Source organism: Vidua chalybeata, chromosome 29 (assembly GCF_026979565.1).
Source record: "Vidua chalybeata isolate OUT-0048 chromosome 29, bVidCha1 merged haplotype, whole genome shotgun sequence".
NCBI classification, from domain to species: domain Eukaryota; kingdom Metazoa; phylum Chordata; class Aves; order Passeriformes; family Viduidae; genus Vidua; species Vidua chalybeata.
In genome coordinates, this window is record NC_071558.1 from 1088042 (window position 1) to 1104893 (window position 16852).

At 55.2% G+C, this 16852-nt stretch overlaps 1 protein-coding gene across 1 annotated transcript in view; it reads left to right on the forward strand.

Moving 5' to 3' along the window:
• ARHGEF11 (Rho guanine nucleotide exchange factor 11) overlaps nucleotides 1-16852 on the forward strand; it is a 59750-nt gene that overhangs the window by 7082 nt on the left and 35816 nt on the right. The window contains exons 3-16 of the mRNA XM_053966797.1: nucleotides 978-1076; nucleotides 4191-4240; nucleotides 4344-4401; nucleotides 4945-5081; nucleotides 7531-7602; nucleotides 8551-8670; nucleotides 10658-10807; nucleotides 12082-12159; nucleotides 12280-12345; nucleotides 13178-13279; nucleotides 13772-13873; nucleotides 14553-14595; nucleotides 14891-14987; nucleotides 16579-16815. Coding sequence (XP_053822772.1) covers nucleotides 978-1076; nucleotides 4191-4240; nucleotides 4344-4401; nucleotides 4945-5081; nucleotides 7531-7602; nucleotides 8551-8670; nucleotides 10658-10807; nucleotides 12082-12159; nucleotides 12280-12345; nucleotides 13178-13279; nucleotides 13772-13873; nucleotides 14553-14595; nucleotides 14891-14987; nucleotides 16579-16815 — 1411 coding nt within the window. The remainder of the gene's footprint in view (nucleotides 1-977; nucleotides 1077-4190; nucleotides 4241-4343; nucleotides 4402-4944; nucleotides 5082-7530; nucleotides 7603-8550; nucleotides 8671-10657; nucleotides 10808-12081; nucleotides 12160-12279; nucleotides 12346-13177; nucleotides 13280-13771; nucleotides 13874-14552; nucleotides 14596-14890; nucleotides 14988-16578; nucleotides 16816-16852) is intronic.

A 16852-nucleotide genomic window follows, 5' to 3' on the forward strand; every position in this document is an offset into this window, starting at 1 on the left:
GTGTCCCTGTGTCCCTGTGTCCCTGTCCGTGTGTCCCTGTGTCCCCTGTGTCCCTGTGTCCCTGTCCGTGTGTCCGTGTGTCCATGTGTCCCTGTGTCCGTGTGTCCCTGTGTCCCTGTGTCCCTGTGTCCGTGTGTCCCTGTGTCCCTGTCCGTGTGTCCCTGTGTCCCTGTCCGTGTGTCCCTGTGTCCCTGTGTCCCTGTGTCCGTGTGTCCGTGTGTCCCTGTGTCCCTGTCCGTGTGTCCCTGTGTCCCTGTGTCCGTGTGTCCCTGTGTCCGTGTGTCCGTGTGTCCCTGTGTCCCTGTGTCCCTGTCCGTGTGTCCCTGTGTCCCTGTGTCCCTGTGTCCCTGTCCGTGTGTCCGTGTGTCCCTGTGTCCGTGTGTCCGTGTGTCCGTGTGTCCCTGTGTCCCTGTGTCCCTGTCCGTGTGTCCCTGTGTCCGTGTGTCCCTGTATCCCTGTGTCCGTGTGTCCCTGTGTCCCTGTCCGTGTGTCCGTGTGTCCGTGTGTCCCTGTGTCCCTGTGTCCGTGTGTCCCTGTGTCCGTGTGTCCGTGTGTCCGTGTGTCCCTGTCCGTGTGTCCGTGTGTCCCTGTGTCCCTGTGTCCGTGTGTCCATGTGTCCCTGTGTCCGTGTGTCCGTGTGTCCCTGTGTCCGTGTGTCCCTGTGTCCCTGTGTCCCTGTGTCCCTGTGTCCGTGTGTCCCTGTGTCCGTGTGTCCGTGTGTCCGTGTGTCCATGTGTCCGTGTGTCCCTGTCCGTGTGTCCCTGTGTCCCTGTGTCCCTGTGTCCCTGTGTCCGTGTGTCCCTGTGTCCCTGTGTCCCTGTGTCCCTGTGTCCGTGTGTCCCTGTGTCCGTGTGTCCGCGTGTCCCTGTGTCCCTGTGTCCCTGTGTCCCTGTGTCCGTGTGTCCCTGTGTCCCTGTCCCTGTGTCCGTGTGTCCGTGTGTCCCTGTCCGTGTGTCCGCGTGTCCGCGTGTCCGCAGGGCTGGTGCAGCGCTGTGTGATCATCCAGCGGGACCAGCATGGCTTCGGCTTCACCGTCAGCGGCGACCGCGTCGTGCTCGTGCAGTCCGTGCGGCCAGGTGGGCACCGGCCGGAGCGGCCAGAGCGGCCGGACATGGGGATGGACACGGGGATGGACACGGGGATGGATGGGGATGGACACGGGGATGGACACGGGGATGGACACAGGGATGGACATGGGGATGGACATGGGGATGGACACAGGGATGGACACAGGGATGGACACGGGGATGGACACGGGGATGGACACGGGGATGGACAGGGGGATGGACATGGCTGGACACGGGGATGGACACAGGGATGGACACGGGGATGGACACGGGGATGGACACGGGGATGGACACGGGGATGGACACAGGGATGGACACGGGGATGGACAGGCTGTACACGGGGATGGATGGGGATGGACACAGGGATGGACATGGCTGGACACGGGGATGGATGGGGATGGACACAGGGATGGACATGGCTGGACATGGGGATGGACACAGGGATGGACACGGGGATGGACACGGGGATGGACACAGGGATGGACACGGGGATGGACACGGGGATGGACACAGGGATGGACACAGGGATGGACAGGGGGATGGACACAGGGATGGACATGGCTGGACATGGGGATGGACATGGCTGGACATGGGGATGGACATGGGGATGGACACAGGGATGGACACGGGGATGGACACAGGGATGGACACGGGGATGGACACGGGGATGGACACGGGGATGGACACAGGGATGGACACGGGGATGGACACGGGGATGGACACAGGGATGGACACGGGGATGGATGGGGATGGACACAGGGATGGACATGGCTGGACATGGGGATGGATGGGGATGGACACAGGGATGGACATGGCTGGACATGGGGATGGACACAGGGATGGACACGGGGATGGACACGGGGATGGACACGGGGATGGACACAGGGATGGACACAGGGATGGACACGGGGATGGACACAGGGATGGACATGGCTGGACATGGGGATGGACATGGCTGGACACGGGGATGGACACGGGGATGGACACGGGGATGGACACAGGGATGGACATGGGGATGGACACGGGGATGGACACAGGGATGGACATGGGGATGGACACGGGGATGGACACGGGGATGGACACGGGGATGGACACAGGGATGGACACGGGGATGGACATGGGGATGGACACGGGGATGGACACGGGGATGGATGGGGATGGACATGGCCAGACACAGGGATGGACACGGGGATGGACACGGGGATGGATATGGCTGGACATGGGGATGGACATGGGGATGGACACGGGGATGGACACGGGGATGGATGGGGATGGACATGGCCAGACACAGGGATGGACACGGGGATGGACACGGGGATGGATGGGGATGGACACGGCCGGACATGGAGATGGACATGGGGATGGACAGGCTGGACCACGGGGATGGACACGGGGATGGACACAGCCGGACATGGGGATGGACACGGGGATGGACACGGGGATGGACACAGCGATGGACACGGGGATGGACACGGGGATGGACACAGGGATGGACACAGGGATGGATGGGGATGGACACGGGGATGGACATGGGGATGGACACGGGGATGGACATGGGGATGGACACAGGGATGGACACAGGGATGGACATGGCTGTACATGGGGATGGACACAGGATGGACATGGGGATGGACACGGGGATGGACACAGGGATGGACACGGGGATGGACACGGGGATGGACACGGGGATGGACACGGGGATTGACACGGGGATGGACATGGGGATGGACATGGCTGGACATGGGGATGGACACAGGGATGGACATGGGGATGGACACAGGGATGGACACGGGGATGGACACAGGGATGGACACGGGGATGGACACGGGGATGGACATGGGGATGGACACAGGGATGGACACGGGGATGGACACGGGGATTGACACAGGGATGGACACAGGGATGGACACGGGGATGGACACGGGGATGGACACGGGGATGGACACAGGGATGGATGGGGATGGACACGGGGATGGACATGGGGATGGACACGGGGATGGACACGGGGATGGACATGGGGATGGACACAGGGATGGACACAGGGATGGACACGGGGATGGACACGGGGATGGACACAGGGATGGACACAGGGATGGACACGGGGATGGACACAGGGATGGACATGGCTGGACATGGGGATGGACGCAGGGATGGACATGGGGATGGACACGGGGATGGACACGGGGATGGACACGGGGATGGACACGGGGATGGACACAGCCGGACATGGGGATGGATGGGGATGGACACGGGGATGGACATGGGGATGGACACAGGGATGGACACGGGGATGGACACGGGGATGGACATGGCTGGACATGGGGATGGACACAGGGATGGACATGGGGATGGACACGGGGATGGACACAGGGATGGACACGGGGATGGACACGGGGATGGACATGGCTGGACATGGGGATGGACACAGGGATGGACATGGGGATGGACACGGGGATGGACACGGGGATGGATGGGGATGGACACGGGGATGGACACAGCCGGACATGGGGATGGACACGGGGATGGACACGACCAGACAATGCCCAGGGGTCCCCTCATCCATCCCCAGCCTCAGCCTGGGGAAGAAAATGGGGGAGAAAATGGTGGGAAAACAAAGGAGAAAATGGAGGGAAAATGGAGAGAATGAGGGAAAATGGGCAGAAAATGAGGGGGAAGTGGAGGGAAAATGGGGGAAATGTGGGAAATTGTGGGGAAAACGGCAGGAAAATTCAGAAAATGGGCAAGTGTGGGGAAAATGTGGGAAAACTGGGGGAAACGAGAGGAAAATGGCGGGAAAATAGAGAAAATGTGGGAAATATGGGAAATTGTGGGGAAAACGGCAGGAAAATTCAGAAAATGGGCAAATGTGGGGAAAATGTGGGAAAACTGGGGGAAACGAGAGGAAAAGGGCAGGAAAATAGAGAAAATGTGGGAAAACGGAGGGGAAATGCGGGAAAAGTGTGGGGAAAACGTGGGAGAAATGGGTTTTTCCTCGGGAAGCGTTCCGGGTTTGGGGGTTTTGCTCCGGGATCGGCAGGGCTGAGGGAGCAGGGAGGGGGGGGATCCCTGTGGAATATTCCAGGGGAAATCTGGGATCTGCTCCTGACTCCTCCCTGTGCCCAGGTGGGGCTGCCATGAGGGCGGGCGTGCAGGAGGGCGACCGCATCCTCAAGGTGGGCGTTCCCGACTCCCGCATTCCCAGCTCCCCTCCCCGCGTTCCCCGCGGGAAATCCCCCTTTTCCCGACCCTTCCCCAGCCCTTTCCCGGCTCTTCCAGGTGAACGGGACGATGGTGGCCAACAGCTCCCACCTGGAGGTGGTGAAGTTGATCAAGTGTGAGTTTGGGCTGGAATTCCTGGGAATTCTCTCCCCACTCCGTGGGGAAAAGCGGGGCTGGGGGAAGGGGAGAAGTTTTTTTTCCCCTCCTTCGGGAATTTGGGGGGAGCCTGGAGCTGTTTCCAGCCCTTTTTCCCACATTTTTCCAAGAAGTCCTCCTTATCCCTCGTCCCAAATTCTCCCTGGAAGTGCTTCCCACTCCCAGTTCTCCTGGAAATTTTTTCTTGGAAATTCTCCCTGGAAATCCTTCTCAGCTCTTTTCCCAAGATTTTCCTGGGAATCTTTCTCACCCCCTTATCCCGGGTATTTCCTGGAAATCTTTTTCCCCCCATTTTTCTGTAAATCCTTCTCGCTCCTTTTTCCCAGTTGTTTTTTGGAATCCCCCTCATCACCCCTTATCCCAAATTTTTCCAGGAAATCCTTCTCCTGGATTTTTTTGCCTGGAGTTTTTTTCCGCGTCACTTTTCCCTGCTCGCAGCCCCTTTATCCCAGACTTTTCCCGGAATTCCTGCTGACGTTCCCGTGTCCCGTTTTGTTTCCAGCCGGTGCCTACGTGGCCCTGACCCTGCTGGGATCCCCCCCCGGCTCCGTGGGAATTCCGGGATCCCAGCAGGAGCCGGAGCCCTCAGGGGGTCCCCAGGGGCCCCCCCAGCGCATCACGGAGCCCAGGCCCCTCCAGGTGAGCCGCAGGTCCGGAGGGAACACGGAATTCCGGAGGGGTCACGGAATTCCAGAGGGGAATACGGAATTCCAGAGGGGTCACGGAGTTCCAAAGGGGAACACGGAATTCCAGAGGGAGCTTGGAACTCCAGAGGGGAACACGGAATTCCAGAGGGGAACACAGAATTCCAGAGGGGAACAGGGAATTCCAGAGGGGTCACGGAGTTCCAGAGGGGTCACGGAATTCCAAAGGGGAACACGGAATTCCAGAGGGAGCTCGGAATTCCAGAGGGGAACACGGAATTCCAGAGGGGTCACGGAATTCCAGAGGGAGCTCGGAATTCCAGAGGGGAACATGGAATTCCAGAGGGGAACATGGAATTCCAGAGGGAGCTTGGAATTCCAGAGGGGTCACGGAATTCCAGAGGGGAATACGGAATTCCAGAGGGGTTGCAGAATTCCAGAGGGGAACACGGAATTCCAGAGTGGTCATGGAATTCCAGAGGGAGCCTGGAATTCCAGAGGGGAACGCAGAATTCCAGAGGGGTCCCAGAATTTCCTTAAGTGACCCCAAAGCTCCCCCAGGAGACCCCGGAATTCCCTGCGGGGTCTCAACCCCCTCATCCCCATTCCCGTTGCCATCCCATTCCCAATATTCCCGTTATTCCCAATATTCCCGTTATACCTGTTATTTCCATTATTCCCATCATTCCCATCCCCATTCCTGTTATTCCCATTATCCCGTTCCCATTTCCCCATTCCCATTATCCCCATTATCCCATTCCCCATTCCCATTATTCCCATTAATCCCATTATTCCCACCATTCCCGTTATCCCACCATTCCCGTTGTTACTCCTGTTTCATTCTCACCATTCCTGTTGTTATTCCCACCATTCCCATTGTTATCCCCCCATTCCCGTTGCTGTTCCCGTTGTTGTTGTTCCCGTTGTTTTTCCCGTTGTTGCTGTTCCCGTTGCCGTTCCCGTTATCCCGTTTTTCTCCCCCTGTTCCCGTTGCTGTTCCCGTTGTTATTCCCGTTGTTTATTCCCGTTGCCGTTCCCATTGCCATTCCCGTTATCCCGGTTTTCTCCCCCCGTTCCCGTTTTTCCCGTTCCCGTTGCCATTCCCGTTATCCCGTTTTTCTCCCCCCATTCCCGTTGCTGTTCCCGTTGTGTTTCCCGTTGTTGCTGTTCCCGTTGTTATTCCCATTGCTGTTCCCGTTATTTTTCCCATTACTATTCCCATTGTCGTTCCCGTTGCCATTCCCGTTGCTGTTCCCGTTATCCCGGTTTTCTCCCCCCACTCCCATTGCCGTTCCCGTTGCCGTTCCCGTTATCCCATTTTTCTCCCCCCATTCCCGTTGCCGTTGTCGTTGCCGTTGCCGTTATCCTGTGTTTCTCCCACCATTCCCATTGCTGTTCCTGTTGCCGTTCCTGTTATTCCATTTTTCTCCCCCCATTCCTGTTGCTGTTCCCTTTGTCGTTGCCGTTGCCGTTATCCCGTTTTTCTCCCCGCATTCCCGTTGTCGTTGCTGTTATCCCGGTTTTCTCCCCCCATTCCCGTTTCCGTTATCCTGGTTATCTCCCCCGTTCCCGTTGCTGTTCCCTTTGTCGTTGCCGTTATCCCGGTTTTCTCCCCCCATTCCCATTGCCGTTGCCGTTATCCCGGTTTTCTCCCCCCATTCCCGTTGCCATTCCCATTATCCCAGTTTTGTCCCCCCGTTGCCGTTGCCGTTATCCCGTTTTTCTCCCCCCATTCCCGTTGCCGTTATCCCGTTTTTCTCCCCCATTCCCGTTGCCGTTGCCGTTATCCCGGTTTTCTCCCCCCGTTCCCGTTCCCGTTATCCTGGTTATCTCCCCCCGTTCCCGTTGCTGTTCCCTTTGTCATTGCCGTTCCCGTTATCCTGGTTTTCTCCCCCCATTCCCGTTCCCGTTGCCGTTATCCCGGTTTTCTCCCCCTGTTGCTGTTGCCGTTATCCTGGTTTTCTCCCCCCATTCCCGTTCCCGTTCCCGTTATCCCGGTTTTCTCCCCCCATTCCCGTTGCCGTTGCCGTTATCCCGGTTTTCTCCCCCCATTCCCGTTCCCGTTCCCGTTATCCCGGTTTTCTCCCCCCATTCCCGTTCCCGTTGCCGTTATCCCGGTTTTCTCCCCCCATTCCCGTTGCCGTTGCCGTTATCCCGTTTTTCTCCCCCCATTCCCGTTCCCGTTGCCGTTATCCCGGTTTTGTCCCCCGTTCCCGTTGCCGTTGCCGTTATCCCGGTTTTCTCCCCCCATTCCCGTTGCCGTTGCCGTTATCCCGGTTTTCTCCCCCCATTCCCGTTGCCGTTGCCGTTGCCGGTTTTGTCCCCCCGTTGCCGTTGCCGTTATCCCGGTTTTGTCCCCCGTTCCCGTTCCCGTTGCCGTTATCCCGGTTTTCTCCCCCTGTTCCCGTTCCCGTTGCCGTTATCCCGTTTTTCTCCCGGCGCAGGACCCCGAGGTGCGGAAGCACGCGGCGCAGATCCTGCGGAACATGCTGCGCCAGGAGGAGGCCGAGCTCCAGGTACAGCCGCCCGCGGCTTCCCGCTCTTCCCGCTTGTGTTCGGCGGAATTTCGGCCTTTGTTGGGATTTTCCTGGGATTTTTTTCAAGTTTGGGGGATTTTTTGGGATTTTCCTGGGATTTCTTTTCTCCCAGGATTTTCTGAGATTTTTTTTTTTTTTTTTAATTTTCTGGGGATTATTTGGGGGATTTCTGGGATCTGTTGGGATGGGATCCATGGGGAATGCTCTTTCCCAGCATTTCCAGGAAAAATCCCGGAAAACCCCAGACCACTGGTTTATTTTGGGATTTTCTGGGATTTTCTGGTTGGTTTTTTTTTTGTTTTGTTTTTTGGGGGGGGGATTTTCTGGTTTTGTTGTTTTTTTTTTTTTTGTTTTGTTTTGGTTTTTTCTGGGTTTTTTTTGGTTTTTTATTATATTTTGGGGGATTTTCGGGGGTCGTTTTTTGGGGGGGATTTCCTGGTGATTGTTCTGTCCCATTTCCCATGTTTACGGTGTTTTTCTGGGATGTCCCGGTGATGGTTCGGTCTCTCCTTTCCCGGTGTTTCCTGGTGACGGTTCGGTCTCTCCTTTCCCGGTGTTTCCCGGCATTTCGTGGCATTTACCGGCGTTTCCCGGTGACGGTTCGGTCTCTCCTTTCCCGGCGTTTCCCGGTGTTTCCCGGTGACGGTTCGGTGTCTCCTTTCCCGGTGTTTCCCGGCGTTTCCCGGTGTTTCCCGGTGACGGTTCGGTGTCTCCTTTCCCGGTGTTTCCCGGTGTTTCCGGTGACGGTTCGGTGTCTCCTTACCCGGCGTTCCCGGCGTTTCCCGGTGTTTCCCGGTGACGGTTCGGTCTCTCCGGCGTTTCCCGGTGTTTCCCGGTGACGGTTCGGTCTCTCCGGCGTTTCCCGGCGTTTCCCGGTGACGGTGTGGTGTCTCCGGCGTTTCCCGGCGTTCCCGGTGTTCCCCGCAGCGCTGCCAGGCGCTGCTGCAGCGGCAGCCGGGCGCGGCCGTGGAGGAGCAGCTGGAGGCGGCGCGGCGGCGCCTGGGCCAGCTGCAGCTCAAGGTGCAGCAGGAGGCGCGCGGAGCCGCGGTACGGACGGCAGCGGAGACGGGAACGGAGACGGGAGCGGAGACGGGAGCGGAGACGGGAATGGATACGGGAATGGGCTGGGAATGGATACGGGAGTGGAGACGGGAATGGAGACGGGAATGGGCTGGGAATGGATACGGGAACGGAGACGGGAATGGAGACGGGAATGGATACGGGAACGGAGACGGGAATGGAGACGGGAATGGATACGGGAATGGGCTGGGAATGGATACGGGAATGGGCTGGGAATGGATACGGGAATGGAGACGGGAATGGGCTGGGAATGGATACGGGAACGGAGACGGGAATGGAGACGGGAATGGATACGGGAATGGGCTGGGAATGGATACGGGAATGGGCTGGGAATGGATACGGGAGCGGAGACGGGAATGGAGACAGGAATGGGCTGGGAATGGATACGGGAACGGGCTGGGAATGGATACGGGAACGGGCTGGGAATGGATACGGGAATGGGCTGGGAATGGATACGGGAATGGGCTGGGAATGGATACAGGAATGGGCTGGGAATGGATACGGGAACGGGCTGGGAATGGATACGGGAATGGGCTGGGAATGGATACAGGAATGGGCTGGGAATGGATACGGGAACGGGCTGGGAATGGATACGGGAATGGGCTGGGAATGGATACGGGAATGGGCTGGGAATGGATACAGGAATGGGCTGGGAGTTCCGGGAGTGGAGATGGGAATGGGCCGGGAATGGATATGGGAATTCCGGGAGTGCCTACGGGAGTGGATATGGGAATGGATACGGGAATGGGCTGGGAATGGATACGGGAATGGATACGGGAATGGGCTGGGAATGGATACGGGAACGGGCTGGGAATGGATACAGGAACGGGCTGGGAATGGATACGGAAATGGAGACGGGAATGGGCTGGGAATGGATATGGGAACGGGCTGGGAATGGATACGGGAATGGATATGGGAATGGATACGGGAATGGGCTGGGAATTCCGGGAGTGGATACAGGAATGGATCTGGGAATGGATACGGGAATGGATATGGGAATTCCAGGAATGGATTTGGGAATGGATACGGGAACAGGCTGGGAATGGATACGAGAATGGGCTGGGAATTCCAGGAGTGGATACGGGAGTGGATATGGGAACGGGCCAGGAGTGGATACGGGAATAGATACAGGAATGGATATGGGAATTCCGGGAGTGGATATGGGAATGGGCCCGGGAGCGGATACGGGAATGGATCTGGGAATGGATACAGGAATGGATACGGGAATTCTGGGAGTGGATATGAGAATGGATATGGGAATTCCAGGAGTGGATACGGGAATGGATCTGGGAATGGATACGGGAATGGGCTGGGAATTCAGGGAATGGATACAGGAATGGGCCGGGAATGGATACGGGACTTCCAGGAATGGATACGGGAATTACGGGAATGGATATGGAAATGGGCCAGGAATGGATGAATTCTGGGAATGCATATGAGAATTATGGGAATGGGTACGGGAATGGACCTGGGAATGGGCCAGGAATTCCGGGAATGGATACGGAAATGGGCCAGGAATGGATCTGGGAATGGATACAGAAATTCCGGGAACGGGGTGGGAATTCCGGGAATGGATGTGGGAGTGGATACGGGAGTGGATACGGGAACTCTGGGAATGGATACGGGAATGGATACAGGAATTCCGGGAATTAATCTGGGAGTTCTGGGAATGAATCCGGGAATAATCCCGGGAATCACTCCGGGAATAATCCCAGGATCACCCCGAGCCCTCCCGGGTGCTTTCCCAGCTCCGGGAATTCCGCTTTTCCCAAAACATGAAATTGGGCTCGGTGGGAATTGGGGGTGGAGGGAATTTTGGGAATTTCCTCCTTCCTGGATTTCTGGGATCCCTTTGTCCCATTGCTGCCTTTCCCACGATCCCAAATCCGCGTTTCCCGGGAATTCCCGCTCTGGGAGCTGCTGGAATTGCCCATTCCCGCTGTCCCATTCCCAGGCTCTGGGGGCCCGGCCCGTGGAAGGGGAATTCCTCCGGAGCCTGGCGGGGCCGGGCTCGGGATCCCCGCAGCTCCCGGGGCGCTGCCCCCGGCATCCCCGGGATGCGGATCCGGAATCCGGCCCTGAGCGCGTCCCGGCCCTCGCAGAGGTGAGGGGGAAAGTCCGGGAAAAAAATCCGGGAAAAATCCGGGAAAAGGGCGGGGAAGAGTTCAGGAGAATCCGGGAAAAATCCGGGAAAAAATCAGGGAAAAATCCGGGAAAAGGGCAAGGAAAAGTTTGGGGAAATCTGGGAAAAAATCCAGCAAAAGGGTGGGGAAGAGTTCAGGAGAATCCAGGGAGAATCCGGGAAAAGGGCGGGAAGAGTTCAGGAAAATCCGGGAAAAATCCAGGAAAAATCTGGGAAAAGGGCGGGGAAGAGTTCAGGAGAATCCGGGAAAAATCCGGGAAAAAATCAGGGAAAAATCCGGGAAAAGGGTGGGGAAGAGTTCTGAAAAATCCAGGAAAAATCTGGGAAAAATCAGGGAAAAATCCAGGAAAAGGGCAAGGAAAAGTTTGGGAAAATCTGGGAAAAAATCCAGGAAAAGGGTGGGGAAGAGTTCAGGAGAATCCAGGGAGAATCTGGGAAAAGGGCGGGAAGAGTTCAGGAAAATCCGGGAAAAATCCAGGAAAAATCTGGGAAAAGGGCGGGAAGAGTTTAGGAGAATCCGGGAAAAGGGTGGGAAAATCTGGGAGAAAAATCCGGGGAAAATCTGGGAAAAGGGCGGGAAGAGTTCAGGGAGAATCCAGGGAGAATCCGGGAAAAATCTGGGAAAAGGGCAGGGAAGAGTTCAGAAAAATCTGGGAAAAATCTGGGAAAAATCCGGGAAAAATCCAGGAAAAGGGTGGGGAAGAGTTTGGGAGAATCCAGGAAAAGTGGGTGGAACTGCGTGGAAAATTTGGGAAAATTCTGGGAAAAATAGGGGGAAATGGCAGGGGAAATTCGGGAAAAGGGGGTGAAAATTCCAAGGAAACTTTGGGAAAAGAGAGTGACAGTCCCAGGTAAGGTTTGGGAAAAAGGGGGGGAAATTCCAGGGAAAGTTTGGGAAAAAGGGGGGGAAATTCCAGGAAAATTTTGGGAGAAGCTGGGAGGTGGAAATTAAGGGGGGAAAGGGGGAAAATTCAGGAAAAAGAAGGGGGAATAATTCCAGGAAAAAAATTTGGGGAGAGGAGATGAAAATTTTGGGAAAAACTCCGTGAAAAGTTTGGGAAAAGGAGGAGAAATTCCAGGAGAGGGAGAATTTGGGATTCCCCGGAATTCCCGGCTCTTTTTCCTTCTCTGGGTTTTTTTCCCTGGGAATTCCGAGGGATTTTGGGATTCCTGCCTCCCCTGGGGGGATTTTTGGGGGGTCCTGATCCCGAAATTCCCAAAATTCCTCTTCCCAGGTATCCCGAAATTCCGGCTTTTCCGAGCCCGGCAGCCCCCGGAGCTCCCCCGTGCTCGGCTCCCGCCTCTCGGATCCGGTGGGGCTGGAAAATCCCGGAAAAATCCCGGAAAAATCCCGGAGAATCCCGGGAATCCCCACGGGGATCCCCCCAGAGCCATTCCCAGGAGCTTGATCCCGGTTTTTTTTTTTGGGATAGGGATCAGCGAGGCCCCAAATCATCGGCCCCGAGGAGGATTGTGAGCCTGGGAGCGTCAGCAATGAGGTGAGAATTCCAGGAAAAACGGGAATGAATTGGGGATCTGGGAATTCTGGGGGGATTTGGGGGGTTCCAGGTGGGAATTCCGGGGGGATTTTGGGATTTTGGGGGATTTCGGAGGGGATTTTGAGCATTCCCGGTGGGAATTCCGATGGAATTTTTGGGAATTCGAGGATTCCAGATGGAATTTCTGAGGGGATTTTTGGGATTTTGGGGGTTCCAGGTGGGAATTCCGAGGGGATTTTAGGGATTTCTGAGGGGATTTTGGGGGTTCCTGATGGAATTTCTGAGGGGATTTTTGCGATTTTGGGGGTTCCAGGTGGGAATTCCGAGGGATTTTTTGGGATTTCTGAGGGGATTTTAGGGATTTCTGAGGGGATTTTAGGGATTTCTGAGGGGATTTTGGGGGTTCCTGATGGGATTTCTGAGGGAATTTTGGGAATTTGGGGTTCCAGGTGGGATTTCCGAGGGGATTTTGGGGATTTCTGATGGGATTTTTGGGATTTCCGAGGGGATTTTTTGGGATTTTGGGGGTTCCAGGTGGGAATTCTGAGGGGAATTTTGGGATTTTGGGGGTTCCAGGTGGGAATTCTGGGGGGAATTTTGGGATTTCCGAGAGGATTTTTGGGATTTCTAAGAGGTTTTTTGGGATTTTGGGGGATCCAGGTGGGATTTCTGAGGGGATTTTTGGGATTTCTGAGGGGATTTTTGGGGATTTTGGGGTTCCAGGTGGGATTTCGGAGGGGATTTTGGGATTTCTGAAGGGATTTTTGGGGGTTCCTGGTGGGAATTTTTTGGGATTTTGGCCGTTGCCACTTTCCCCTCTCTGTGTTCCCAGAGCGATTCCGTGTTCCAGGATTTGGGAATTCTCAAATCCCGCCCGGCCCATTTGGCAGTTTTCCTGAGGTTCCTCTTCTCCCAGGCCGATCCCACTCCTCTGGTAAGGAATTCCCAAAATTCCCGGGATTTTCTCACCCCTGGGATCCCATTCCCAACCCCTGGTGCCTCCAAGGGGTCTGGATGGAACAGAATTCCCAGGATTTCCTTGGCATTTCTGAGGTTTCCTCAGAATTCCCGGGGTTTTCTTGGCATTCCCAGGGTATTCTCAGAATTCCCGGGGTTTCCTCAGAATTTCCGGGATTTCCTCAGAATTTCCGGGATTTCCTTGGCATTTCTGAGGTTTCCTCAGCATTCCCGGGATTTCCTCGGCATTCCCGGGGTTCCCTTGGCATTCCCGGGATTTCCTCAGAATTCCTGGGATTTCCTCAGAATTCCCAGGATTTCTTCAGAATTCCCAGGATTTCCTCAGAATTCCTGGGGTTTCCTCAGAATTCCCGGGGTTTCCTCAGAATTCCCGGGGTTTTCTCAGCATTCCCGGGGTTTCCAGCCCCGGAATTCCCGGGAATTCCCGCTGATCCCGATTTTCCTGCAGCTGTTCCACCTGTGCTCCGAGGTTTGCTGCCAGCTGAGCAATCCCAGGGATTCCCGAGCCTTGGGAAGGAACATCTGGAACATTTTCCTGGACAGGAGCGCGGTGAGCGCCGGCACCCGGGAATTCCTGGGATTCGGGGAATTCCTGGGATTTTGGGGGAATTCCTGGGATTTTGGGAGGATTTAAAGGGATTTTGGGGGGGAATTCCTGGGATTTTGGGATGGATTGTTCAGGATTTTGGGAGGATTTCCCAGGATTTTGGGGGAATTCCTGGAATTTTGGGGGGAATTCCTGGGATTCAGGGGGAATTCCTGGGATCTGGGGGGAACTCCTGGGATTTTGGGAGGATTTAAAGGGATTTGGGGATGGATTGTCCAGGATTTTGGGAGGATTTCCCAGGATTCTGGGATGGATTTCCCCTGATTTTGGGAGGATTTCCCGGGATTTTGGGATGGATTCTCCAGGATTTCCCGGGATTTTGGGATGGATTGTTCAGGATGTGGGATGGATTTCCTGGGATTTGGGGAGGATTTCCCAGGATTCTGGGATGGATTTTCAGGATTTGGGATGGATTTTCTGGGATTTTGGGATGGATTCTCCAGGATTTCCCAGGATTCTGGGAATATTCCCCGGGATTTTGGGATGGATTGTCCAGGATGTGGGATGGATTTCCTGGGATTTTGGGATGGATTTTCTGGGATTTTGGGATGGATTCTCCCGGATTCCCCGGGATTTTGGGAATATTCCCCGGGATTTTGGGATGCTTTTCCCTCTTTTCCAGCCCCTGCGGGTGAAGGTGTCGGAGCAGCTCCTGGCCGAGATCGGTGAGTTGGGAATTCCGGGAATTTCCTGGAAAAGGAGCCCAGGGCCGGGATTGGCAATTCCCAAACTTTTCCCTGCGCCTCAGGAAAGTCGGGAATCCCCTCTGGAATGCGAGGAGCACCCGGAGCATTCCCAAAACCTGGAGAATTCCCAAAAAACCTTTGGGCTCCAATTGGGATCCGAGCGCTGGAGGAGATTCCCAGAATTCCCAGACTTTCCCTGGAATCCCAGAAAGCCGGGAGAGGTTTGGGGCGTCCGGGAGCATTCCCAAAATCCCAAATTTTCCCCAATTCCCAGAGCTCCGCCTCCGGAACGGCGACGAGCTGCGGCCGGCCCTGCTGGAGGCGCAGGAATTCGTTCTCCCGGAAATCCAGGAGCAGCTCCAGGACTACAGGTGGGAGCAGCCCCAAATCCCGGGAAAACACCGGGAAAATCCCAGGAAATCCCCGGAAAATCCCAAATCCCGGGAATTCCGGGATTTCCCATCCCTTTTTTTGGGCAAAGCCTCAGGAGAACCCCGGATTCTGGGAGTTTTTGGACTTCCCAATCCCTTTTTTTTTTTTTGCTTTTTTCCACCAAAACCTGAGGAAAATCCCGAATTTTGGGAATTTCAGGAGCTCCCCATCCCAATTTTTTTGTTTTTCCCACGGAAACCTCAGGAAGATCGGGCGTTTTAGGACCTCCCAATCCGTTTTTTTTTTTTCCCAAATCCCAGATTTTGGGAATTCCGGGAGTTCCCAATCCCAATTTTTTTTTGGTTTTGCCACAGAACCAAGTGGAAAATCCCAAATTTCCAGAATTTAGGGAATTCTGGGCCCTCCTGATCCTGTTGTTTTTGGCCTTTCCCACAGGCCCAAGGGGAAAATTGGGAATTTCAGGAATTTCCGGCTTTCCCAATCCCTTTTTTTTTTTTTTGGCTCTTCCCAGAGAACCAAGCAGAAAAATCCCAAATTTTGGGAATTTTGGGAATTTCGTGACTTTTTGGGCATTCCCAATCCCGGGTTTTTGGCTTTTCCCAGAGACAACCAAGCAGAAAATCCCAAATTTTGGGAATTCTGGGGCTTTTTGGGCGTTCCCCATCCCATTTTTTTGGCTTTTCCCAGAGAAGCTCGCGGCAGACCTGGGATTTTGGGAATTTTGGGAATTTCAGGACTTTTTGGACGTTACCAATCCCGGTTTTTGGCTCTTCCCAAAGAGAACCAAGCAGAAAATCCCAAAATTTGGGAATTCTGGGACTTTTTGGGTGCCGCCAATCCCCTTTTTTTGGCTCTTCCCGACAAGAACCAAGCAGAAAATCCCAAATTTTGGGAATTTTAGGAATTCTGGGACTTTCTGGGCATTCCCCATCCCAGTTTTTTGGCTTTTCCCAGAGAAGCTCGCGGCAGACCTGGGATTTTGGGAATTGCGGGAATTTCAGGACTTTTTGGACGTTACCAATCCCGGTTTTTTGGCTCTTCCCAAAGAGAACCAAGCAGAAAAATCCCAAATTTTGGGAATTTCGGGACTTTTTGGCCACTCCCAATCCTGGTGTTTTGGCTCTTCCCAAAAAGAACCAAGCAGAAAAATCCCAAATTTTGGGAATTTCGGGACTTTTTGGGCACCGCCAATCCCATTTCTTTGTCTTTTCCCAGAGAAGCTCGTGGCAGATCTGGGATTTTGGGAATTTCGGGACTTTTTGGCCACTCCCCATCCCGGTTTTTTGGCTTTTCCTGGAGACAACCAAGCAGAAAATCCCGAATTTTGGGAATTCTGGGACTTTCTGGGCGTTCCCCATCCCGTTTTTTTGGCTTTTCCCAGAGAAGCTCGTGGCAGACCTGGGATTTCGGGAATTTTGGGACTTTTGGGACTTTCTGAGCGTTCCCAATCCCGTTTTTTTTGGCTTTTCCTGGAGACAACCAAGCAGAAGATCCCGAATTTTGGGAATTCCGGGACTTCCTGGCCACTCCCAATCCCGGTTTTTTTCCCGATCCGCGCTCTCCCGGCAGGGCCAAGCGCACGCTGGGGCTGGGCGGCCTCTACGGAGAGAACGAGCTGCAGCAGCTGGAAAAACAGCTGGAAAAACAGCTGGAAAAACAGCTGGAAAAACAGCTGGAAAAACAGCCGGAAAAACAGCGGGAACAGCCGGAGCCGCCGGAGCAGCGGGAACACCGGGAATGCCGGGAACGCCGGGAGCGGGAACGGGCGGCGGCCGAGCGGCAGCTGGGGCACCTCATGGACATCCTGTGAGAGACGGGAACCAACGGGAATTCCAGAGGGATT